Genomic DNA, 26,524 nt, shown 5'->3' on the forward strand with positions numbered 1-26,524 from the left:
ACTCTTGGAATTTGTTGTTAGATTGCATATCATCAATATAAGTCTCTAACTGACATTCTAGCAACAACAACTTTGATGCAGAAAAATCATGAGGATAAAGCTCAGCAAGACGCATCAAACTTTGCTTATTATAGGCTGCAAATGAATAATTAGGACTTAGAGATGCCAAACAAAGGAGAAGTTTAGTAGTAGCCTCACTGAACGGTTTTCTAGCTCCTGAAGTTGGAAATCAATCACTACACAAAATAAGTCAAAGCGATAGTAATGCATATTTGTCATTTCAGGAGCTCTACGCCATGATTTTCCTGGACATACATATTGATCATCCATGTTTGGAACCCTAATATTCTCCTTTCCACAAAATAGAGCAACCTGCTCAAACAGAGAAAGCCATCCACTCTCCCTCAAAGTCTGCAATTTTCTCTGGCACACTTTCACTAAATCTAGATCCATAGCATTCACTATGTCCTGATCATCATTTTTTGTAGGGCTTGTGATAACTCATGAGTGATTCCAAGTATAATTCTCATCAAATGAAAAATGAATATGAAATCAAATGATTGCAGCAACTTTAAAGAAATAAAAGCTTCATTGTTTTTATCAGAACTCACTTTATCAAATGCTATTTCAACCAACACATCAATTATGGAAGAAAACATGACAGCAAAGTTTAGAAGAGTACCATAATGTAAGCTCCAGCGTGTATTACATGAACTCTTAATTTCAGTTTCTTGATTGAGTCCTTGTCCACTTGTAAGTTCTCCAATTTTAAGTGCCTCAATGTCTTTTAAAAGCTTGCTTTTCTCGAAGAATGTCTCGACGTTTAGAAGATGCCTCAACAATTTTTATAACACTACCAACTGATGTGAAGAAAGCACCTACAATTTCATGTTTCTTGGCTACACCAACCAAAACTAATTGAAGCTGATGCGCGAAACAATGAACATAAAAAGCACTCGAGTTCTCCTTCAAAATAAGCGTCTTCAGACCATTATGTTCTTCACTCATATCACTCGCGTCATCGTAACCTTGACCACGTAGCCTAGAGAAGCTTAATCCATGTTTAGAGAATAGTGCATATATAGCTTTCTTAAGTGAGATAGCAGTAGTATTTGCTACATGTTCAATGCCTATGAAGGATTCAGTCACACACCCATTTTTATCCACATAACGAAAGGTAACAGCCATTTGCTCCTTTACAGATACATCCCTGGATTCATCACCTAGGATAGAAAAAAAGGCATCACTCATATTTCTCATAATAACATTTGTAGTTTCAATAGCAGCAGCATTAACAATGTCCTTTTGAATCCTAGGTGATGTCAATTTAAGATTTTCAGGAAAATTCTTCAATGCAACAGCTCTCACTTCATCATTGTGATCAATAAGAAATTGCAAAAGCTCAAGAAAGTTACCTTGATTGCTTGAGTTCTCTGACGCGTCATGACCACGAAAGGCGAGGCCTTGTCTTAGAAGAAACCGAATGCAATTGACTGATGCTCCTAGTCGAACTCGATAATCTGTTCGAGATTGGTGTACATTTTGATCAACAATGTTTCAAATATGCTGCTTTTCATTCATCAAAGCTTCACATTTTTGCAATGCTTGATTGTGGACACTATTCTACTTCCCTACATGATCATGCAATCTTTCTTTTTTCTTCCAATTTCGAAAACCAATACCAGTAAAACAATCACCTCCTCCTTGCTCACCAACATTTGATTTGAACAGATAGCAGCACAAACAAAATGCAGGGTCTTTGACTATGCTATATTCTAACTAAGTACGGAAGTCATTAAACCAATCAGAGACAAACCTTCGTTTCCCTTCTTCGCACTGTGTTTGGACGAACTGATGATTTCTAGGCTGACAAGGACCTCTTAGCAGATACTCTCTTCTAATTTGATACCTAAGATTGGGATGATAATTTGAAATTTTACTTCTTTCTCCAGGATCAGAAGGAAGATTAGCCAAATCAATTTCTACATGACTCTGTTTTGATCTTTCACTCTCTTTGAGGGGTGATGATAACTCGTTTGATGTTCGTTTAAAGAATCTCTCCATCTTTAATCTTTCACAACTGAAATTTTAATAAAAAAGAGTAATTTAATCTAATCAACAAAGTCATCGATTTGGGAAGTAAACTAGAAGATGAAGAACTAACCTTCAAGATGCATCAATCCAAAGCTCAAGGCTGAATTGCAGAAGAGCAGAGATTAAAGACTGCAAGAGTCGAAGTTGGACTCGATCGAAGACTGGAAGTATTGAATTTGGTTGTTTGGGGATTCTCAGTAGAACAAAAAGAATAGGAAAAGGTCTGGGGTCGTCTGGGAATTGGGATTAGCCTTTACATATATATGAATGATAGAAATTTGATGAAACGATACCGTACGTATCAATATCAATTATATATATATATATATATATGGACTAAATACTTGTTACTCCTCATACTTTTCCCTTAAAAACAGTTTAGTCCAAATTTTTAAAATTAAACAGGTTAGTCCTTATTCTCTCTAATTCTCACACAGTATGTCCTAAAATGACTATTATACCCTCACTTTCTTTATTTATTTTTTTATTTTTCTCTCTTTTTTATTTTTAAATTTTCTACCCCTCTCTCTCTCTCTCTCTCAAATCTCGAAAACTAAATCTTCCAAATCAAGATCAAGAACCAGAGAGCATTACATACACAAACTCAATAAAAAAATCCCAAGCGGAGAACCAAAAAACCATCAATCATTGTCTGAAATTTCTCATACCCAGTAAGCGAAAATGAGTGTTCTTGAATACCTAGATGCCATTAACATCCCGGAGCTTCAGGTCTGGAACAACGCCATGTCGCCTTCGACGACAATGAAGGCACTGAATTCTCCAGCATCGTTGTTAAACCCTCCTGGTCTTTCGAATCCGATTGTAGCAAAGAGAATCTGAGCCCCATTCCGAAAACCTCTCTTTTCACAGTGTCTACGATGCCGTTTAAGCCACTGAACGGAAATTAGCGGCGGCTATCGGTGGAGCCGAATAAGATGGGGTTTGAGGTTGAAGAAGAGAAAGATTGAGACCTGGGGAAGATTGATTCGTAGATTGAGGAAATCGAGAAGGAGATAAGTCGATTGAATTCGAGGCTGGAATTGCGGAAATTAGAGAAGGCCCAGAAGGTGGTGGAAAAGCGCGGCAGAGTTGTGGCGGCGAATTTCATGGTGCCTTCGTAGCAGAGTGTGAAGAATTCCGATGGGTTGAGAAAGATTGAGCAGTCTTTGAATTTGAGTGCCAAGCCAAAGGTTAATCAGAGAGGTATAAGTTTGGGGCCGTCGGTGCCGGGTTCCGGCGACCAAGCAAGCTTGAGATAACCCCTGTTCAGAAAATACAGGATCGCCGGAAATCTTGCTTCTTGAAGCTTTAGAACATTGATGAACTGAGGATTACTAAAGACCCTGGCAAAAGCACGAGTCTTAGCCTGAAATCGAAGAAGACCGCGTCGAGATCGAGAGAGAGAGAGAGAGAGAGAGAGAGAGAGAGAGAGAGAGAGAGAGAGAGAGAGAGAGAGAGAGAGAGAGAGAGAGAGAGAGAGAGAGAGAGAGAGAGAGAGAGGCAGAACCATATAAAAATTAAAAAAAAACAAAAACAAAAATAAAAAGAGAGAAACATTTAAAAAAAAAGAGAAAAAAAATTTAAGAAAAGGAAGTGACGGATATAATAGTCATTTTAGGATCTATTGTGTGAGAATTAGAGAGAATAAGGACTAAACTGTTTAATTTTAAAAATTTGGACTAAACTGTTTTTAAGGGAAAAATATGAGGAGTAACAAGTATTTAGTCCTATATATATATATATATATATATATATATATATCAATATCAATTTTATATATATTAAATGTTGAAACATGGCTGATATTAAAAAAAAATTTAAAAAAAAAAAAAAAAAAACTCAGTTGCCAAATGTCAAAAGCTAATTGGGGGTAGTGGCCCCCACTCGTCCCACTGCGTGCATCCAGCCACTGATGTTTACTGCTGCTTTGGTTTTTGTTTCTGAAATTTTTTCATTATCAGTTCTTGGTTGCTCGATCTAGTGAGTAGCCAATTAAGGGTCATTGGTATATTGGACGTATGTATGGGTTTTCCTAGTCGTGGCACACTGTCTAGATGCTCCTAGGATTCATGCTTATGGAACTTGTTATTTATACGAAGTAGTCCTAGTTTGGCTACACGACATTAGTGGATATCTTTTGTTGTTGGTATTTCATATATTGCTGCTAGTGGAGGCATCAACGGAGATGATGTTGATGATATGTTTTGTATTGTCAAGAAACATGCTAGTCTCACAATCTTACATGGTGTTGATGGTATATTAATGAAGGGTGTAAATCCTTTCTATGGTACTTGAGGTATGGCCAATTGGATAATTTGGTACCTAGTCTTCAAAAGATGACAATTTGATACTTGAACTTAGGCTCCGTTTGACTTTTTGGTGCTTCTATTAATTTTTCAATTAAATGTAAAGATAAAATTGACATTTAAAATCGAGGGGAAGTCTAAGGTGTGTTGATGTTTGTCATACATCAACTTTTTAATAAATATTTATTAAATTAAATTAGTTTGTGAAACCTGCTATACAGGTCAACATGTTATCCACTTATAATTTGACATGTGTACTTAAAAAAAAAATTACCATACTAAGTACTCATTTATTGCTTTATATGTAAATCGTTCAAAAATTTGTAATGAAGATCGTAAATGTAGTAATTACTTTGATTACAACTATAATTATCACTAAATAAGTCCAATGTGGTTGTTTGTTGCAAAATGTCTCATTGATGATATAATTTACAAAAGAAATTACTCTAGTTATAAAAAGAACAACTGGATTACAAGAATAAGGACTTGAAAAGTTTTAGGTCTAATATGATTATTTACCATATAAACAAAACATTTGTTGTAGTAGTGGTAAAATGATCCTTTTTTTTTGTAAATAGAATTACATTTCAAGTAATTATCATAAAAACAACCATAATTACAACGTTATACCTCAATTGTTGTAATATATAGTAAAATGCATTGTCAAACAAGTAATTATCTCATGGATGATGAGATTTACACAAGAAAAGTATTAAATTACAAAATATAGAACTTTAATACACAAGTAAGGACTCGCATCTCATTTACAACATATACATAAAGTTTTACCACTTTGACAGCAATTCGTTGTCACATTAGTAAAATGGATCTCAGACTTGTAATATAAAAAATTACCACAAATAAGAGCTTAATTACTACTTCTACAACAATTCATTGTCTCATCGGTCAAATGGTTCTCAAACTTGTAATATTAAAGAATTACCATAAATACAACCTTAGTTACTACTTTGGACCTCAATTGTCGTAAAATCAGGAAAAAACATCGTTAAGTAAGTAAATAACTCATAAAGGACAATAGTTACAAGATAGACAACCTTATTACACCATATAGGACTCACCGCAAATTTACTTAAATATATGAAGTTTTACTATTATAGCAACACATTCGTTGTTTTATTAGTAAAGTGGTTATGAAAACTTGTAATAATGAAGTATTAACACTTATTATAACTAAATTACCACTTTTTACCACAATTCGTTGTTTTATTGGTAAAACGGTTCTCAAACTTATTATACTGAAATATTAACACTAATTACAACTTGACTACCACTTTTTACAATAATTCGTCTATCATCAATTTTATGACACATGGTTGGAATATCAAAGCATTATCAAAATTACAACTTTAATTACTACTATTGACCTCTATTATCGTAAAATCAAAAGAGAACATGGTTAATCAAGTTGTTTTATTTTTTTTATTTTTTATTTTTTCGAACTGAGGATTGGGGTTCTCTATTTACCTTTCTCTTCCAGCGTCACTATGCCAAAAAATGCTTCAGACCATACCCCTCTTCGCGTCCTTCTTCCTTCTTCCTTCTTTCTTCTTGGTCCATAGTTGAAATTCTACCGTGTCAGATCCATGGCTGCCTGAACATCGCTCCGCTATCACTTCTCCGCTGCAATTCTCTCCATCCTTAGTTTCTCTTGTCTTTGAATTTACAGAAATCTAATCGAAGAAGCCCCAAAACCCCCAAATCAGAATTCCCAAACCCTAAAATTTTCAATCTCTCTTAGTCATCCTCGGAGCCAGAAGCCGACTAATTCGAACTCCAATTCCAGTAATGTCCAATCCGTTGGGGTTTTGTTCCCTCCCTGACTCATTACTTCACCAATATTCCCTTCTGTTTTTTCTCTTCACCATCACATTCTCCTCATCATAAGGATTGGTTTTGTCTCAAGGTTACTTCACTACTAGTTTTTCTTCTTTATCTTCCAGAGGCGCGACTCGTGGCAGCGATGTGGAGATGTCAAGTCTGGAGGAGGAGGAGGACTGGAATTTGGGGCTTTCAATGGTGGAAGCTCGGAGGACGAGGGTCTTCTTTCAGGTTCGGCAACGCAACTACCGGCTCGGATGTGAAATCTTGAGGTTGGATTTGTACCAGGTAGTTATGCTAGCTAGAAGAACTGGATTTGCACATCTTTACTCTTTTTGGTTTGGCTAGCTAGCTGTTCTGTGCAATGATATAATTTTCAGCTACTTTTAGTTTATTAGTTTCTCATTACTTGCGTATTGAATTCCTCCACTACAAGAAAAAACCCTTTTAGAGACAAAACTGTTTTGTCCCCAATTAGTACAATTTTGTCACTAACTGGTATGGGTGACAAAATGATTGGGATCTAATCTTGAACCCAAATAGGTTTAAAACATTCGAATCAGGTTCGAACATCAAATTGAAGCAAACAAGGATTACTTAAGGTTGACAAGAAGCAAACAAGGTTAATTGAAAAAAAACTTACCGGCGTGCTGCGACATATCCTTCCTAGATCAAGCTCTTCCTACTTCCTATCGTCTTCTCCTCTTCAAATTAGGGTTTTCTCTTAGAACAAAATTAGACAAAAACTGAATGACTGTTGTAAAAAATGGACGAGTAATTTGGACGGGGACAATATTCTATTCTCCTTTTCAATTTAGGGTTTTCTAAATTTTTTTTTTTTATATGTAATTGGGAATCTTAAAAAAAAAAAAAAAGTAGATACAGGTTACCTGGTAAGCTAGTTACCACTATTGAAATATTCCAGACCGTCAGATATATTCAACTTTTAATTAAATCCAACAGTCTAAAATATTCAAAAAACTTGATGTATGGCATACGTCAACATATACTAGAATTTTCCTAAAATCGATTATAAAAATAAAACAAAAAACATGAGTTTTGTGGGTTGATGGTTATCAGCCCTGGGTCTTTATCATTTTCTAGGTCCTTTGGGATCAAATGAACATGAATTAATGATTTTGGTTATGTTGAAGATGACATATATAATTGAATTTTATGTTTAAAAAAATTAGTGGTCGTGATGTGAACACCGACGAGACTACTTTCGGTTAATTAGATATAGCTCAATGGAGTAGTCTCGTGGGTGTTTAAATTACGACGGCTAGATTTCTTAAAAATAAAATTTGATTATTTCATCGCGTGCTTTTATTCATACCTCCTTTTTTTTGTACTTAGACCTCCTTACTTTTTTGAAACTTTTAAATGCCAAATTACCCCTGCAAGTAAAAAATAAAAAATAATAAAATAATAAAAAAAGGGGAAACACGCAATCCCCAGCAAGATGTCGTCTCCACTTACCATATCATATGACTACCATGAGTTCAAGTTCTTTGTGGCCTCACCTAGATGGCTGAGTTGTTCAATTTGTTTATGACATCTATGATTATATGTATGTACCATGATTCATGAGGTAGTTAATTCATAAGCAGTCAATCACTTTAAAACAAGGTATTAAAAGGCGCGCGTCAGGCGCGCCTTAAGGCTTCAAAGGCGTGAGGCGTTAGGGAAATTGCCTCTGTTTTGCAGATGAGGTGCAGAGGCGGAGATGAAGGTGATGAAGGCAGCGAAATCGCGCCTTAAGGTGTCGTGAGCATATGCCTGGGAAATTTATTATTTTATTTTTTTTACACACACCAAAACGACGTCGTTTTGGTGTTTTGAGAGAGTTTTGATTCATTTAGGTCGTGTATTATGCCCGAGCCCAAATCACTCAAACAGCCTCCTCCCCGACGCTTCACTCTCAAGAGCAGCCAATCTCAATCCCTTACTCGAAAAGTTGATAAAATCATGAAGAGCCCATAAGTTTTCTCAAGAATTTGGTTCTAAAGGAGGCTATTTGCAGAATTGGAGCAAGAAATAAGTTCGATTTGAAGAGAGTTGGAGAATTGTAGTTCGATTTGAAGAAAAGGAGTTTAAGGTATGATCATGTTTCGATCAACTTTCCTTGCTTTCTTTGGATGGTTTTGTGTTTCTTTGTTATGTGCAATTGGATACCTTGTAATTGTTTGCCACTGTTGCCCATCTCTATTTAATTGGATAAATGTCAGCAAGTTACAAAGGATGAGTGTGGTTTTATAGTTTTTGTGGAATTGTGTTTCTGGTAATCATTTTGTAATCAAAACGAAGGAGTGGTGTTTCATTATGGCCAAAGTTGCTGGCTTTACCTCTAGCAGAATTGCTTTCTCAATTTAAGGTTTGGCTTGGGAATTATGTTAATTCTGGTAAGCTAGTATGTAAAAGGACTACATTCATAGAGAAAATGAGATAGTCTTGGCCTTCCTGGGTTCACTAGAAATGCCATGTATTGCACTGGTTTTTCTTTACCTTTGTTTTTATTTTATAGTTTTTCTTGTCACACTCTTGAATTTGATTCTTTAATATTTAATCATGCCTGCTTAATTAAGTAAACACTTGTTTATGGGCTGAATGCGGACGGAGACCAATTCGTTGATTTTTTTTTTTCCTTATTTTGCCCATTATGCAATTTGGTCAGCATTTTAGATGCAGCTTACAACCTTGGAACTTTATAATTACTTCTCTGATTTTTGCTTAGTCTTTATGATTTATGGCAATGTGATGTATCATAGAAAACAATTAGTACATACATCACCAGTTCTGTTATGTAATTCTGTTTTATGGTTCTAATCAGCTGGTTTGGAAATACAAAACAAATTTCATGTAGTGAGTGAGGTATAACAATCTATGGATATTTGCAGCTTCTCAGGCTATGAAACAAATTCCCATTTAAGCATCCCATGATTTTCTCTCTCAATCAACTACATCAATACATGTTCTAATATATAAGACTAGTTCTATACATAAATACAGCTAATTGATACTTGGAACAATTGATCAAATCTAAATAATCTATACAACAGTTACCTCTTCCCCCATATTTATTACGTTTAGAAAAAACTCTGCACATTTGACAAAGGTGTTGGTGAAAATTTTATCAGTCTGATGTGAAACAGTATTGAGGTATTCATGAATCCTGTTAGTTTTAGGTTGTGCTTGAAAGCCAAGTTTTAAAATTGATTGCAATCAACCGACTTAAGCTATCAGATGCTGCATTCTTGTCAAACTTTATGAAATTTAGTTTTAATTAACTGTGGTGATATTTTGAACATGGTTTATGGCATTGTGTGTTTTTTTTTTTTTTATATATTTCTTTCATGACATTTTGTTCTATTTATGATTGTCGTTGTGTATTTAGTTGTCCTGCTCCCACTTTAAATTGATATACATTTTGAAATTGTGTAGTGTAGGCACAATGAGTTCTAGTACTAGTGGGACAACAAAGAAAGATCATGCTTGGCGATGGACTAAACCAATTCCCGGGGAGTTGAAATACTTTTTGTGTGCATTTTATGATCAAAGAAAATACCAGTGGCATATTCAGGTTCAAGCAGCATTTAGTTGACACTCATAAAGGAATCAAACCTTGTAACAAAGTTCCACCAAATGTGAAAGATTGGTGCACTATAGCACTTAAAAGAAATGATGAAGAGAAACGAGCAAGGATTGCGGTGCGTCAGGAGATAGGGGAATTGGAAAGTCTAGAAGAAGAAGATGCACATGATAATGAGGTGACAAATGTGGCTGCAAGTGAGAGTGGTAGTGCTCAAACTCCACTTGGTGGTGGTTCTACGGGTCAACCGAAGGCTAGAGGACCGATTGACAAGTTTGTATCCTCAAAAGCTTGTCAAGTTACATTGAATACTTCATACAAGAAAGAAGAAAGACATGATGTGTGTAGGGAAATAGGGGTATTGGAAAGTCTAGAAGAAGAAGATGCACATGATCATGAGATGAAAAATGTGGCTGCAAGTGAGAGTGGTAGTGCTCAAACTCCACTTGGTGGTGGTTCTACTGGTCAACCGAAGGCAAGAGGACCGATTGACAAGTTTGTATCCTCAAAAGCTCTTGAAGTTACATTGAATACTTCATACAAGAAAGAAGACAGACATGATGTGTGTAGGGAAATAGAAAGATTTGATAGTCTAGAAGAAGAAGATGCACATGATCATGAGGTGACAAATGTGGCTGCAAGTGAGAGTGGTAGTGCTCAAACTCCACTGGGTGGTGGTTCTACGGGTCAACTGAAGGCTAGAGGACCGATTGACAAGTTTGTATCCTCAAAAGCTCGTCAAGTTACATTGAATACTTCATACAAGAAAGAAGAAAGACATGATGCGTGTAGGGCAATTGGGCGCTTGTTTTATACTAGTGCATTGCCTTTCGATGTGGCAAATAATCCTTATTATTTTGCGGCATTGGAGATGGTTGCCAAAAATGGTCCCGGCTTTCAACCTCCAACAAGTCATGAATTAAGGACTTGGATGTTGAAGAAAGAAGTTGAAGATGCTCAAAAGTTGATGGTAGCACACAAAAAAGATTGGAGCCACTATGGATGCACTATTATGTCGGATGGTTGGACGGATGGCAATAGTAGGGTTATACTAAATTTTTTAGCAAATAGCCCTAAAGGTACATGATTCTTGAAATCTGTTGATGCATCGGTGTTGAGACTAATTTCTACTACATTTTTAGATCATTTCTCTCTACATTTTGCTTAGTTATTTCCTTAACAATGTCATTTCGAACTTGTTTTATGTTTTTAGGTAGTTTTGAGTCTGGAAATGGAAGGCAAGGAGTTATATGCGCAGAAATGAGAAGAAATGGAGAAATGAAGTTTTCGAAAATGAATCCCAGTTGAAGTAGGAATCCTAATGCAACTAGGAAAGAGCTCGAAAAAATGATGTTCGGAAATGAAGAAATGATAGAGTCCCAGTTGGACTAGGAAACCTGATGACACTAGGAGTCCTGATGTTGCTAGGAGACCTGGTGAGACTAGGAGATGCTGTGTCTTGAAGATGATTCAAGATAGTTCTAGAATATTGAAGAATTTCGGCAATCATAGAGATGGATTTCGAATTGGCCCATTTTGAGAAGTCTGGCCCAAAGATTGAAGCATGTGACTTGCACATGAGTCTCTAGAATCATCCATGACGTCTTCAGGAATCCATGACCCATTTATATTGCTTTTTGCCGTGACATATAGAAGAAAATACTAGAAGATTTCGGCAAAATCTTTTTTGGGATAATTTTGGATTTCTATGAAATTTTGGAGAAGAAAATAAAGGAGTAAATGTTGATTTAGGATTCTTGATTCCATTCTACATGTAAGGAGGCCGAAATAAGGTCTAGATACATGGAAGAATTCGGCAAATACAAAGGTGACTTGCTCTCCAATTCTCAAGGAATTTTCTCATTGGTTGAATGATGTCACAAGAGGAGAATTATTAGGAAACCCTAGCCCTTGCCGTTCACTATATAAAGGAGGTTTGTGAAGACATTCTACACACCACAAAATTCAGAATCAAAAGCCACAAACACTTCCCCTTCTCTTCCAAGTTTCGACAATTTCAAGAAATTCCAAGTTCAACGCCGTGAAGCATCCCCCTCTCCATTCAAGCATCCTTGCCATGATCCTCATCCATTCCACCACCTTTTGAAGCTTCTTGCGTCCTTGAAGATCAAAAAGTGTAACCATGAACACCTTATTTTGTTTTCGGCTTTTGAATGTAAACTATTTCGGGTTTTATATAAAATTGCGATTTGGTTTTCTTATTTGGTTCTATGATTTGCGATTTCTATGGTTGATGAAGCATTGATTTTAGATACGTAATTTTCGAATACTATGAAGCATGTTTTAGGTTTTAGGTTTTTAAATTGAAAAGTTGCGATTTCATTATATGTTTGCATGATTGTTAATTTCGAACTTCAATCCCATATTTTATGTGTTAATTGATCTTTGGATGCATACTTAGGTTGATGAACATGTAATTGAATCCATATTAAGGTGCTAGCGTTCTAGGCTTTAATTATTTAAGTGGAAAACCTATAATTACTTAGGTAAATTAACAATGAGTCTTGCATGCTTGATTAGCGTTCTAACTTATGTTCTTGGCTTGAATTAATCAAACTTTCAATGTGTTTACTGCGTTAAAAGTGTTTTTGTTAGTGATTAGCTACCACTAGTAATTGCATGCTTAATAGGGTTAACTATGGTGCGTTCATCTAGTTAATTTAACTAAGGGAAGTAAAAAGAACTTTGTATGCGTTCATCTTTGTTCTTGATTGATTCTATGCTTTGACATATTTTGATTCGTGATTTAATGTTTGAAACCTTGCCAACGTGTTAATAGTAGTTAATTCTATCTAATTATCGTTCCATCCATTTATCTCTACTTGATTCTGTGTTTTGATGTGTCATATGTATATATTTATGTAGTTGTTAAATTAAATAAAAATCCTAAATCTCGTGAATAATGTATATATATTCTTTAATTTATTTTGCTAACGTTTTATTTTTCAGGAATTAATTAGGCTCTAATCCCCGGTTGAGAACGATACCCTACTTACTCTTACTACATTGATAGGGTTTTAAATTGAGCACTAACTTTGTGCAGATCAATCGGATACAATTAAAAATGAAGAGTTTATGCTAAATTACTTGGATAGTATTATGAAGGAGGTAGGGGAGGAGAATGTTGTCCAAATAGTTACAGACAATGTTTCTAATTGTAAGTGGGCGGGAAAGGAACTAATGAAGCATAGGAGCAAATTCTGGTGAACTCCGTGTGCGGCTCATTGCATTGACTTGATGTTAGAAAATATTAGCAAGATGAAAGTCTTTGAAACTACCATTTAAAAAGCTAAGCGAATTGTGAAATTCATTTATGGGCACACACAAGTTCCTTCCATTATGAGGAAATTCACCGGCAACAAGGAGATTATTAAGCCGGCAGTTACAAGGTTTACCACATCTTTTCTCTCTCTTCAAAGTTTATATAAGCAAAAGGAGGCTCTTATTAGTATGTTTTCATCAAAAGATTGGTATGAATGTGGATCTCCAAAACATAAGGATGCTTATGAGGTGAGGAACTGGATCATTCGTGACACAAGTTTTTGGAACCATGTTGCTTATTGCATAAAGAGTGTCTTGCCCCTTGTTTGTGTCTTAAGAGAGGTTGATTCGGAAGTGAGACCCGCCATGGAATTTATCTATGAGTTGATGGATGCCGCAAAAGATAAGATTGCAAGTAATCTTGGAAATGTGGAAGCAAAGTATGGACTGATTTGGAGGAGAATAAATAATAGATGGAGTCCACAACTTCATCAACCATTGCATACGGCGGGTTATTACTTGAACCCTCAATTCCGATATGAAGACAACTTTAAAAATACCGAGCATGTGAAGAAGGGTTTGGAAGAGTGCATGGATAGGATGCTAGTTGGTGAGGCTCATGTCGCAGCGGAAATACAATTGAATTTATATAAGCGAAAGCTTGGTAAGTTTGGAAGTGCGATGGCCGAATCTACTAGAAAAATCCGATCACCCGGTTAGTTATTATTTGCTTAACTTGCTACTTTTAAATGCATTTTTACCAAAAGTCTATATGATTTTGATTTATTAATCTATATTCATTTTATGTTCTTAGTGTTTTGAGGGGAAAAATATGGGACACAAACACCGGAGTTGATGGATTTTGCTACTCGGGTCCTTTCCCTTTCTTGTAGTGCATCGGGGTGTGAGAGGAATTGGAGTACTTTTGAAATGGTAAGTTCTTTTTATCACTTTTAAGTTGAATTGTTATTAGTTAATAATTGCTAGCCTATTGAATTATTGCATTTGTATGTTGAATGTTGATTGTAGATTCATACCAAAAAGAGGAAAAGACTTGAGCACAAGAGGATGTATGCTTTAGTTTATGTGAAATATAATATTGCTCTAAAAGATAGGACTTTGAAAAGGAATGCTACAATGACCGATCCTATAGTAGTGGAAGAAATTGAATATGATGATGAATGGATAACAGAGATAGAGGATCCGGTTCTTTCCGCCGATCCACATTGGCTTGAGGACAATATGGAAGATCTAACATTGAATGATGAGGCGGTAAGAAATGTGCCAATTGGTACATATCAAAGTACCCTAATTGATAGAGAGCCTCCTCCTCGTGTGCATTCTCCTCCTCGTGAGTCTACTCCTCCCCATGAGCCTACTCTTTCTCTTGGTGAGCCTATTGTTTTATACAAAAGGAAATCTAGTGAAGGAGCATGTTCAAGTAAGTTCTTGGAAAAATATATGTTCAAATAATTGTATTACAAAGTATTCAAATAATTTCTCAACTCTTATCTTTAATCGTCCATCACCTTTTTGTATAGGTAAAAGAAAGGCTCCAAGGAAATCAATGCGTCTTGATGATATTACGGATGATGGTATTAGAATTAATCCATATGATGACACCAATCCTCTCTTCGAGCACCATGGTGATGATAGTGATGAAGGTGATAGTGATGGTGGTGATAGTTTGGGTGAAGATAGTTTGGATGGTGATCTTCTAATTGATGAGGATGATGGTTTCCAACGATGAAGTTGATTTCAATAATTGTTCTTGTTCTTTGGTCTTTCAACTTTAAATCTTTGGATTTATTTTAGGTTTGGTGATTTTGTTGAATCATATGGTTTTAGTACTTGCTTATTATGAATGGATGACAATTTATAATGTTTTTTTTGTTACAATACATGTTCTATATATAAGACTAGTTCTATACATAAATACAGCTAATTTATACGTAAGGCTTACGCCTTACGCCTCAAGGCGGATGCCTTGCTGAGGCTCTCTCCCGGCTACGCTTCAGCCTTTTAAAACATTGCTTTAGAAAGCAGACTGTAAGGTTGTGGTTCTGTTGCTATTTGGGTTTAGAGAAATTGAATTCGAATATTGTTTAGTTGTTTATGACAACCTTGTTATACTAATTGACATCATGAGCATTAAGGTTGCTCATACCCTCTTTATATTTCATCCAGATCACGTCACCACAACTCAAATCGATCAGGATATTAGAAGAGAAAAATATAGCAGGAGCAAAGCAATATGTTAGAAGAGATAAGGCCATAGGCATCATCAAAAAATTTTAAGTTGCGGGCAGGAGAAAGTGGTGTTATCAGAGGAGATAGTGTTGTTGGAGATATGTTGGGGGTGAGGAGGTGCAGAGAGCAAAATAGAATAGAAGCAAAGTTAGAAGTTCAGTAGTGCTAAAAACTAGAATAGAAGCAAAGTTAGAAGTTCAGTAGTGCTAAAAACTAGAATAGAAGCAAAGTTAGAAGTTCAATAGTGCTAAAATATACGTAGAATGTATCTTGGTATTTACCTGTAGGGACTAGGGACAAATTTGGAATTTAAAAGTTTTAAAATAATAAGGAGGTCCTAGTATTAAAAAATGAGGTATGAATAGAAGCACTCTATTTCATTTTCAACATAACCCAAAACTCCAAAAGCATCAATTCATACCCATAAAATGATGAACGTCCATCAACCCACAAATTAAACTCATGTTTTTTTATTTTATTTTTATACATATATTTTAAATGTCAATTTTACCCTTACCTATAACTGAAAAATTCATAAAAGTACCAAAAGATCAAACGGAGTCTAAATTCAAATATCAAATTATCATCTTTTGAAGACTAGGTACTGAAATGTTCAATTAAACTCATTAATGAACTCTAGTTCAGATATCAAATTATCCTCTTTTGAAGACTAGGTACTAAAATGTTCTAGCTGCACCAAAGATTTACTTTTTTTTTTTTTTTAACCCAGATTGTTGAATGAGTTTTTGTCAAATTTTGAATGAGTTTCTGTGAAATTCTGGAGACTGGAATAGTCCTCGAGAATATTCAGACAAATACCTTCATGGGATGGGCAGATTGAGGGGTTGGAGCTGTCTCTTTTGTCAACTCAGATTAGCCTCATCACCTCATCTTCCACCTATTTACTGTTTTCAACATATAAGAATTGAAAGCATCACAGAAGGAAGCAATAACAGGGGTTGAGGGAACGGATAACATACCACCACATTGTCACATTTCAATTATTTATACAGAAATTCATACAGCAGGCTCAGAAGGAAATATTGTAGCTTACAAACAGGCTCAAGGGAGCTTCATTAGTTTACAGTGCGTCATATAACATTCAATGAGTACCTGCATATGAAACCAACTATTACAATATTAAACAGGAAAATACTCTTATGCAGCAGCCACAGCTTCTGCAGGCTTTGCTTCGGGTTCTGCTGGTGCTTCTGCCTCCCAGTAGGCAGTCTTCTTGCCAGTTTTGGTAACAGTTTGCAGAACTGTCTCGGGTGGCACATTGCCTTTCACTGTCACCTTTTGTGCATCAAAATCAATGTCATATGATTCCACACCTGAATATTATAAGTAACATTTCTCATTATTCCCCATCATACCAATATATATTATAACATCGCATTATGCTATGTTATGTGAACAATGACTAGTAGCAACTTTATAGATCAGATAGTATGGAACATAATTGGTTGAGTGAACAGTAATATACTATAGAGTATAGATCTTGCCTATTCTCTGCATTCTGGCAAAAGCAGTTGAGATAGAAGCATGAATCTAGGTGAAGCATGCTCAGCCTACTATTAAAATCAAGACTGTACCTCTATTTTTGTATTACAACTAAAATCAATAACTGGGATAAGATGCAAAACACTAACCACCTGAGGGAACTCCAAAATTTTCATGGACTCTATAGAAGGTGATATATAACAATTATCTCTTCTCCTTTTTTTTTTTTTTCCCCTTTTCGTTTTTCTTTTTTAAGGGGCACCGGTGAGTTAACCAGTGTGAGAGACCTTAGTGTCAACATACAATGCCACGATAAATTAGACTTTCACAAGGAAGCAGCTCAGTAACGATATAAACCACATTTTACAGAACATATTACAGTCTCAAATGCTTGGCTAGTTGTTTATTGCTAACAATGTATTAACATATGCATTTCAATTTCTCGGTTATGCATTATATAGTCAGAACATTGCAATATCAACACAAGTATAACCATCAATGTGTGTGTGCCTAGACATTCACAGACATAAAATACACAAAGCACCCTAAAAGCTTTTCCTATTGTTGAAATGCTGATCATGATTTTAAGAAACAAAACGTAGTTTCCAAAAGCAATGGCAGAGAAGTCAAACACAAAAACAACAACCAACCTTCCAGTTTGCCAAGAACCCTTTTCACAGCTCCAACACAGCCTTGGCATGACATACCAACCTTGAGGACTGTAGTCTGCACACAAAACAAAGGAAAGACAGGTAATTATCTCGGTAAATCGAACAACTAACATGTACCTATTCAGTGTATCAAAACTTATTCAAACATATTAGCACTCTCAAACCACAGATCTTTTCGACCTCAACACATAATTGTTTTCTTTTCTTGCTCTCTATTTCTGCAGTTACCTCAGAAATCACCACAACAACAATCTGACATCATACTAGACTATTCAAGTTGTAAGAAAAACCCAAAATTTTCCTGTAGAGACCATCAAAATTAACATGTTTCTTAATTCATACAAACGCAAGAGATCCTCAATCCAAAAAAGCCACATAGCAAAAGCCTATTTCAACCTGAAAGCAAGAATCAAAGGAAGAATGCTTTCAAGTAAATGCTCAAAAGGAAGAATCAAATCATCTGAAAGAAAAAATACGAATCAATTTGACTCGTGCGGGCATTGACTAACATTGAACACCAGAAATCCAACAAAAACATGTGCAATCAAAGGCCGATATGTGAGATCACAAGAAAAAGAAGGAAGAAGAAAACCCAGATAGGAAAAGGAATGAGAGTAATAACCGAGGTACCTGAGATGCCATCTTTGACTATGTGAATTGGGATTGAGAGAAATTTGATGTTGTGGGTAAATACAAGGAAAAATCCCAAGGGGTTTTTATAATGCGAAACAGAGACTATTGGCGGTGGGGTTGGGTCGGTTATTGGAGTCGGGCTCCGGTCAGGTTGACCCGTATATTTATTAAACGTGACGTGACGTAAAAGACTAGAAGGTATAGATGTTTGTCTATGACATTTCCCCCTAAATCTACTCTGGTAAACTCAATACACTTCTATAAAATTAAAAAAAGAAAAGATACATAATAACATATAGATTTCTATGATGGCTGAGAATTTGTGATCCATATCAATTACGGTAACTGGACGGTATTTACCGTGGCGTTGTAAGAATAATGAGCGCAAGGACATACCTACACATGAACTGCGGTGGGTTATAGCTCACTCAAAATTTTAGAAAATTATTATTTTATAGTTTAATTTTAGTTCTAAAAATGAAGTAGCTCATCTCAAATTTCTAAACTTAACTCATATGTTATTAAAATATTTTAGTTAGCCCACCCAATCCTAAAATCATATCTCTGCTCTTGAATGAGCTAACTACAGATAATGACGTTCAGTCGGAGTTTGTCTTCTGAATGTTGTCATTCTGTGACCATTACAAGTCCAGGTGATATGGTCAACTATGGAAAAGATATCATTTGTGGTGCATATATTATCATCATCCATTATCATCTCAAAATTCTAGAGTCCAGTGACTCCAGTCATTTTGTTCTCACACAACACCAACCACACATGATTTAATTTTGGGAGTGATACTTTTAAACAGCTAAATATGTAAAATAAAAAAGTAAGCCCATTACTATTTAGTCTAAGGACATAATTTTTTTTTTTTTTTGTTAATGAAATGTCTCAAGTCTTTTTGTTTTTCTTCATCCGACATATATCCAATATCCAATTACTCAGATATATATTTACAAAATAAAAAAGGGTAATTGAGCATCCTTCTCAAATGAATTAAGGAAGATGACTGAACAACCTCAAGGAGAAAAAAGAAAGGAGAAAAAAGTTAGTTGAACGGTTGAACCTACTGATGGAACAAGAAAGAAAGGAAAGAAGTTGCAGTACAGAGTACATGTAATTTAGTTTGCAGTACAGAGTACTGGTGGTTGTAGTAGCACAGTACAATCAACTAACCCAACTGTTCCAAAAACGAATCAATCCTTTCGGTTGTGGAATCGAATGTGGGCGCGCACCATATAGAGATCGGGATAACGAAACTTTTTGGCCTACTTATTATTTAACAACTTATTACTAAGGTAGCGCACTATCGGGCGTATCTAATACAATAACATCCATGAATTTCACACATAACGACTTATTTTTATGAGCATAAGAAAAAAGTTAATATTATCCTAACACTTTCTTGCCAATGAAATTTCAATACATGCAAAGAGGATGTCAGACGAGTGACACCAAAAAATTCAAAGAGGTAATTTTAACTTGTTGGTATAGTTCAAAAATTACTTTGAACACCTAAAGCCAAATCATAAAATTTGGTATTCATGCAATTATTTTTTTTTGTTAATTTTTTACTTTATGTATATCGAGATTTAAACGCAAAAGCTCCATGGTGATTAATTATTCTAGATAATCAATTAACTAACTAATTGGTTTTTTGGATGTAGTAAAAGACATTTAATTAGTAAAATATGCCAACTTGGTGATGTTGTTAATTTCACTGAATAGTACAATAGAGTCACTTTCAATGGAAAGATGTGATTTCCCCGATCGAAGCTGAATGTATTGGTTGTTAATATCACCATCTTATTGTCAAACCCATATTGTTTAGTGCTCCTCTTATGATCTTACACCGCTTTGAAAGCGCTACTTATTCATTATTAAGAATCTGAATCTCCAATTCTCTTAAATTAAACTAAAGTTTTGGAAGGATTGGGCTGATCCCCTCAATTTGATGGAATCAATTGGATAAATTTTTGTCACACACCGGCCATTTCGTCCGAATGAAGCTGTTCGCCAAATACCTCTGGACAAAATCTTCACCATTTATAAGAATTGCTGATGCAGCTTTGAAAAGTTGTTTTTGTTTCTTATGTTTTCAGTGTTTTATTACATTTAACCAAAATTTCATTAAGATGAATGGAGGTGCCAAAGGCGTCCCTGTGTAATAGAAGACAAAATCTGGAAGAAACTAAATAATATCATAATCAAGTGGAAATTTCATTCAATATATATTTGAATAGAGTTACCCAAGGAATCCTTGTTTACTAGAGGACAAAATCTCCAAGAGTGTGTTTGGATGAGGGAAAAAATGATGGAATTTAATTGAAAGTGAGGATTTCATAATTCCTAAAAGCCAATTCCCTCGTTTGGCATTATCAGATTGGAAATTTTAAATTTCTCTGTGGAAAAAAACGAAGGAATTCGTTATTTAAATTTCTCACTTCAATTTCCACCAAAATAGGTGTCATTTACGAATTCCTTTGCAGTATTCAATTTTTATTTCTAAAACAATACTTTTTTCTATTTTATCTTTTTATTTTTTTTAAAACTTTCTTAATTTATTACACATTTCAAATCCTAAATAGATGCAACCAAACAATAGAAAATGCAATTAATGGAATTTTAGATTGATGGAATTAGAGATTCCATCATTTATAAATTCCTACGGATTTTATAATTTTCTCATCCAAACGCACCGCAAGAGATATGGATGATTCTCTAGTGATTTAAGAATAGACTTGAAGATGACAGGTAACGGAATCACTTATTTGGTTGACTTAGACCTTGGAGCCCGAAGCAACTACATTAGATATGAGAGCAAATTATCATAAGATACAATATTTGAGTAAAAATTTCGTTAGCGGGGCTTATTTTTAGAAAATCATGTTGGAGTGGAGGAGAGATCCCACATTAGAAAAGTAATAAAAAAATGTAACTTATAAGCGAGTGACTCACACCTAAGTGGATAACAAATGCAAGTCGACGACCAATTTACTCAAGTAGAAGGTCCAAGTCCTTGCGGAATAATATATATTTTTTCTTTATATATATATATATATATATATATATATATATATATTCATTCTTAGGTAAGGATATCCTTTTTTTTTTTTTTTTGAAATAGGGCCAGTACAGCTGCCCTCAAGTCTTGACCATTAATGAAATCTCAGAATACATGGGGGGGACATGATACCTAAACCCCAAATCACAATAAGCATAAAGAGAACAGCTCGAGATCATAACGAGAGTCTCTACAAAAAATATGTATTCTAACAAGCACCAATTAGCGAAGAGTGCATCATTGGCTACTCTATTCGCTTTACAAAGGTGGTGACATACCGGAAAGATTTTGCTCACGCAGAGCCATAATTTACTATTACTATCAGCTTTCCCACTATGTTGCCACCGAAAAACAATTTCGGTGACACTAAGTTTCATCCTGCCACTGGGAGGCTGCGACCATTTAACAAAGCAAGGAACTCGCCGCCTAACCAGAGCAGACAAGGCACACAAGGAGTGCAGTCCGGGACAGAGCCCACGTCGCCCTACCCAAAAGTGGTAGGGACTTATTGCCGGCATAGAGCCACAGTTAATTGAAAAAAAGCTATAAAACATAAAATAAAAACAGTGTGTGACCTGAGCCCACATCCAAGCCCAAGCCCGAGCCGAAGCCCAGGCCCACACATCATCCAGCCCAAGCCAAGAGCGCTGACTTTCAGAGTCACCGCGCTGCCACCTCGCACGCGTAGCCTGCAGTCTTCCACCGTCGGCGGCATACCCACCACACCGAGCACACGCCGGCTGTCCCTCCATTCCGTCAACCTCCCCATCATGCCAGCAATCGTCGCCACGCCATCCAACCTCCCTCCACTGGACGACATCATCCCATCCAAACCAGATCAGAACTTTCCGATCCGATCTGAACAATACAGATCCTGTCCTCGCCGCCACCCCCTCACGTCCAGCAGGCGACCCCATCTCCGCTTTTGAGGAAGACGACACCAAACCTCCCCGCCGGCCACCCAACTTGACAGAACCACGTCGCGATTTGGACAGCGCAATCACCACCACACAGCAACCACTCCGACTGGGTTTATTCCACGAACATCCATCACCGGACATTGGGTCCACTCTGACCCGTCCGACGACGCCGCCACGAGGGCGTGCCGCCGGACGGGATCTGGTTTTTTCTGTCAACTGTAGAAGCGGCTCTCTCTAGGTTTTGCTGTACCAAGTTAGAATGACGATAGGTAAGGATATCCTTACCTTAGTTAAGAAACAGATTTCCATATTTTGGCCACTTTTAGATTACATATTCACATCTTAACCGTTCAGTTTTTAGGTTCTAATGTATAGATCACTTCTGCAAATTTTCAGCTAAATTGATGATCCTTAAGGTATCAAACTCGATTAAATCAATGAACGAACCAAATCTGTCCAACCGGAACCGTTCGTGTTCATAACTGTAAATTGCAGTTTTGAATGCCTTATCGATCATCAATTTAGCTGAAAATTTGCAGAAGTGATCTATACATTAGGACCTAAAAACTGAACGGTTAAGATGTAAATATGTGATCGAAAAGTGGTCAAAATATGGAAATCCGTTTCATAAGTTAAGGTAAGGACATCCTTAGCAGAGAAGGCCTACACACACACACAGAGTCCGTCTCAGGAACGGACGTCCGTTCCTTAGCTAAGGAACTAATTTCCATATTTTGACCACTTTTCGATCACATATTCACATCTTAACCGTTCAGTTTTTAGGTCTTAATGTAAAGATCACTTCTGCAAAATTTCAGCCAAATTGATGATCGTTAACAAAAAACACATCGCCTCGTAGGCACTATATATATATATATTTTTTTAACTTTATCAAGGGGAACCCAAAGGCTTCCTAGGCCCAAGATAAACCCCTTCGACACTATATTTTATTTAACTTCAATGCCAAGCACGCAATTGTGGTACGTTATAGAGACGCTTAATTTAGTATAGACATTATTCTAAATAAAACAAACTAGGCAATACCACCAAGGAAAAAATCCAATAAAAATAGCAAAACAAAAGAATTAATTAAGTAGTAGGCCAAAAGCCCGCAGCCCAAACTGGGTCAGACAAAAGACACTAGGGTTGAGTTGGACCTTACCTCCTTGTCACCGCCAGAGATTACCATCTACTTCTATGCTCCGGCGGCAGGACGCGCCGCCATAACACAACGATGCACCCCAACCAAGATATATCCCTGCAATCAAAGCCGCTGCTCGCTGCCTTCATAGCGACCTAGAACACGGTCTGGATCCTCGCCTGCAACTCGAAACCACTGCCGCTACTTGACCCAACCGCAACCCACATTCGCCTCGCTTCAAAACCCAGAAGACGACATCAAAATCGTCCCTTCCTCCTCAGTTTCTTTGATATCTTGTCCGAAATTGACAGGACCTGCCCCGAATTCCACCATGAAATCCTAGGTGGCCATGTGGGGCCCACCTTAGGAATAACTCTACCAAAAAATCAGCAGAGTCACCCCTAAAAACGGACTACCCAAAACCTGTAGAAACACATTCACACTTCTAATAAACCATCCTTATTCTTCTGGAGCCACCTTGCTCCCCAAATCACAACAACTCCACAAAAACAACTGAAATCCGACAATACAACATAATCCAAATACACAAGTGTAACTCCCAAACTTTACAACATTTGTCCCATAGGTTATCAGAGCAATCTAAAAGACGGAAAAGAAATCAAGATAAAAGTATGTTCCATAAATAACCTACAATAAGGAATACATCAGCAGCAGATGCTATGCCCCGAATCCTACTATGCCGAACTAGCTCTCTGCAGACTAGGCATTTGAAACTGAAAGGCCCAGGGGAAAGTACATAAAAACGTTAGCATGAGTGGACAACAAAAGTAATTGTAAAAAAAAAAATGGATTCTATACTTTCCCACGTTTATTCCTTTAAAAACCCGATGCATGCAACAATTAAGGAAAACAATCCAAATGATGTTCAGCTCAAGAAAACCGACTAGCCCCGCTAGTCACAACAACCAAGTAAAAAGATTGAAAATCTGATACTCAAGAAAATAAGACCAACCCCGCTGGTTAAACAAAATCAGACTAACCCTGCTAGTTAAGTAACAGTAGAGTATGGGAAAGAAGTTATCACCATGCGTATAAGGGAGCTTCCCAGGCTCTAGAACCTCCCAGGTTCTACTCAACTCAGCCGTAAACACATAGTAAGCGGGGAGGAGTACGAATAGGCTAGCTAGCAATAAAATATAACGCCCCAGGTATGGTGGGTTAAAAACCATATGAAAACCGAAAACCAATAAGACTTCCCCAAAATCTCCAAATGAAAACACGAGTACAGTTCCCAACCGTACTCAGTAAATCTCATGATAATTCTAGTAAATCAACGAAATGTCCCACACGCCAAAATAATATTCACAAATCCAACAACAAATAAGCGAGAATTAATAGATAAGTATAATTCCCTCGAAAATCCCATTTTGGAAAACCTTTCAGAAATCTCAAAATCGACGAATGAAAATATAATATGCAATTCCGGAAATCACCTCGAAAAATAATTCACCGAAAATCAACATAAATCATAAATCAAAATCCCAGCATCACAAACTCATATCCAAAAATCATGATGAAAATCCAATCAATAAACCAAAATAAAATTTGAAACCAATTCTTTCCGAAATCAATTTATAATCCGAGATCAAAAGATATGCTCAATAATTGAAACGATAAATGAATAAATCAATAGTTCAGAAAATATTTGCATGCATCATTTAAATCAAATGTCCACTCATAGTATACAGCTAACGTGGCACCCAAATGTAAGGATCCTCGTCGAGTGATGGGTCAGTACCTCGTCCTGTAGAAAATTATATTCCCTAAACGACAATTCGACAATTAAATACGAATCTAACATGAAACCTGAAAACCCCTCATAAACCAATATCTCCATTACTTCTCAGATTCAACCCAAACTTCACCACTAACACCAATCCGTCGATTAAGTATTCCATAGTGGAAACAAGAGAAATCTGAAGGTCAAATTCCTGTAAATTGACATCCGGAACTCCAAACTTCGAAAATTCCTAATCAATAACAAACCTCTTCGATTTCCACCAAAATCATATCTACAAAATCTACAACTCATAAATAATTTATCTAGCTAAAAACAGAAGCTAAAATCCTGCCCTACGCTCCTTCATGCGCTACCCACAGTGGCTGCGCGTGGGGTTCACGCATCGCCGACCACCACCTCCTCAAGCCACCAAATTTTTGGCAGCAGCCTCACCTTAACCTCCCTAAACCAAAACTACCTTGCTCTGCCGGAAAAATGACCAAACCCGAAAACCCGATGTGAATAGTGCAGAAAAAAATTCTCGTCGTGATTTCTCCCTCCACGCTTCGATTTGCTACAAAAGGCTTTGAGGGATTCAAGTGCTTGCCAAAGCGCTTCTACTAGTCCAAGTTTCATCGCCGGCAGTGGCCGGAGTTGGGAGAAAACAGCGTTGACCACCAACTGCTGCAGTGAACTTCCACGGCTTGTATCTCTCTTTTCTGGCCACGATGCGACGATCCACCGCCACAGGTGTGTTGAGGGGGAGGAGATGAGTTGAACGGTGCCGATGGCACGCTCCCAGGTGGCCGGACGAAGGAGTTGCGACGGTGAACAGTGAGAAGGAGAGAGGGAGCTCAGGGGAGGAGAGAGAGAGAGAGTTACTGCGGTGGTTTTCGAAAATGGAAACCTACCACAGTAACTTTCCATTTATACTAAATTACCATGAACAGTATTTTTTTGTTTTTCGCTTATAACTTTCACATACGAACTCCGATTTTTACGTACCACATATGCACGGACTCGATTTAATGTCCTCTACGACTTCCGTGAAGAAAATTTTCTTAAAAACTGATTTAAACAAAAAGTCAACTTTTCGGGCCACTAAAAGTACTGAAACAAAGTAAAAAGTGAAAGTAGTTGTCGTTTACCATCCAAATGACTAGTAAACGGGTAAATTGAGATATGGGACATAACAAAAACGCCAATGAACTCTCAAAGAAGACTATCACCACCGTTCTTTAGACTCGACGACACACGTCACTACGCAGTTGGAGATGAGCCCGAGAAGACTTACCGCCACCTAGGGTTTTCTCTCATGTCTGAATATTTATAGTGGGCCTTATTTCATGTATAGTGTGATGCCCAGGAAATTCGTATTTATTTTCCGAGGATTTTCCGGAATTTAAATTGTGGGTATCAGACGGTTTCGTGGCTCGTGGATGGAGCGGAAGTGGTCCGGGCGAATAATTATTCACGAAGCGTCGTTT

At 36.7% G+C, this 26,524-nt stretch overlaps 4 protein-coding genes across 4 annotated transcripts; 2 read left to right on the forward strand and 2 right to left on the reverse strand.

Annotated features, from left to right (window-relative positions):
* Nucleotides 1–777: 777 nt before the first annotated feature.
* LOC133716314 (uncharacterized) lies at nt 778–2,064 on the reverse strand. The gene is made up of 2 exons (XM_062143021.1): nt 1,941–2,064; nt 778–1,520 (listed from the first exon to the last, which is right to left on the reverse strand). Exons 1-2 carry the CDS (start codon nt 2,062–2,064, stop codon nt 778–780), a joined length of 867 nt encoding a protein of 288 aa, XP_061999005.1.
* A 7,723-nt stretch (nt 2,065–9,787) lies between these two features.
* On the forward strand, nt 9,788–10,915 carry LOC133716315 (uncharacterized). Its single transcript, XM_062143022.1, has one exon. It carries the CDS (start codon nt 9,788–9,790, stop codon nt 10,913–10,915), a length of 1,128 nt encoding a protein of 375 aa, XP_061999006.1.
* Nucleotides 10,916–13,188: 2,273 nt separating this feature from the next.
* Nucleotides 13,189–14,860, forward strand: LOC133716316 (uncharacterized). Its single transcript, XM_062143024.1, has 4 exons — nt 13,189–13,774; nt 13,934–14,043; nt 14,140–14,551; nt 14,652–14,860. The coding sequence occupies exons 1-4, from the start codon at nt 13,189–13,191 to the stop codon at nt 14,858–14,860; spliced, it is 1,317 nt and encodes a 438-aa protein (XP_061999008.1).
* Nucleotides 14,861–16,319: 1,459 nt separating this feature from the next.
* LOC133718238 (copper transport protein ATX1-like) lies at nt 16,320–18,280 on the reverse strand. Its single transcript, XM_062145059.1, has 3 exons — nt 18,165–18,280; nt 17,514–17,589; nt 16,320–16,694 (listed from the first exon to the last, which is right to left on the reverse strand). The coding sequence occupies exons 1-3, from the start codon at nt 18,174–18,176 to the stop codon at nt 16,519–16,521; spliced, it is 264 nt and encodes an 87-aa protein (XP_062001043.1). The 5' UTR covers nt 18,177–18,280; the 3' UTR covers nt 16,320–16,518.
* Nucleotides 18,281–26,524: the final 8,244 nt, after the last annotated feature.

Source organism: Rosa rugosa, chromosome 6 (genome assembly GCF_958449725.1).
Source record: "Rosa rugosa chromosome 6, drRosRugo1.1, whole genome shotgun sequence".
Taxonomy (NCBI): domain Eukaryota; kingdom Viridiplantae; phylum Streptophyta; class Magnoliopsida; order Rosales; family Rosaceae; genus Rosa; species Rosa rugosa.

Coding starts and splice junctions, on each gene's coding strand:
- LOC133716315 (XM_062143022.1), top strand. CDS start 9,788: ATGATCAAAGAAAATACCAGTGGCATATTCAGGTTCAAGCAGCATTTA.
- LOC133716314 (XM_062143021.1), bottom strand. CDS start 2,064: ATGGAGAGATTCTTTAAACGAACATCAAACGAGTTATCATCACCCCTC. Junction 1,521..1,940: donor TTCTGATCCTGGAGAAAGAA/GTAAAATTTCAA, acceptor AATCTCGAACAG/ATTATCGAGTTCGACTAGGA.
- LOC133716316 (XM_062143024.1), top strand. CDS start 13,189: ATGAGGAAATTCACCGGCAACAAGGAGATTATTAAGCCGGCAGTTACA. Junction 13,775..13,933: donor TTTATATAAGCGAAAGCTTG/GTAAGTTTGGAA, acceptor TAGTGTTTTGAG/GGGAAAAATATGGGACACAA. Junction 14,552..14,651: donor TAGTGAAGGAGCATGTTCAA/GTAAGTTCTTGG, acceptor CTTTTTGTATAG/GTAAAAGAAAGGCTCCAAGG.
- LOC133718238 (XM_062145059.1), bottom strand. Junction 16,695..17,513: donor GGTTCTTGGCAAACTGGAAG/GTTGGTTGTTGT, acceptor TATAATATTCAG/GTGTGGAATCATATGACATT.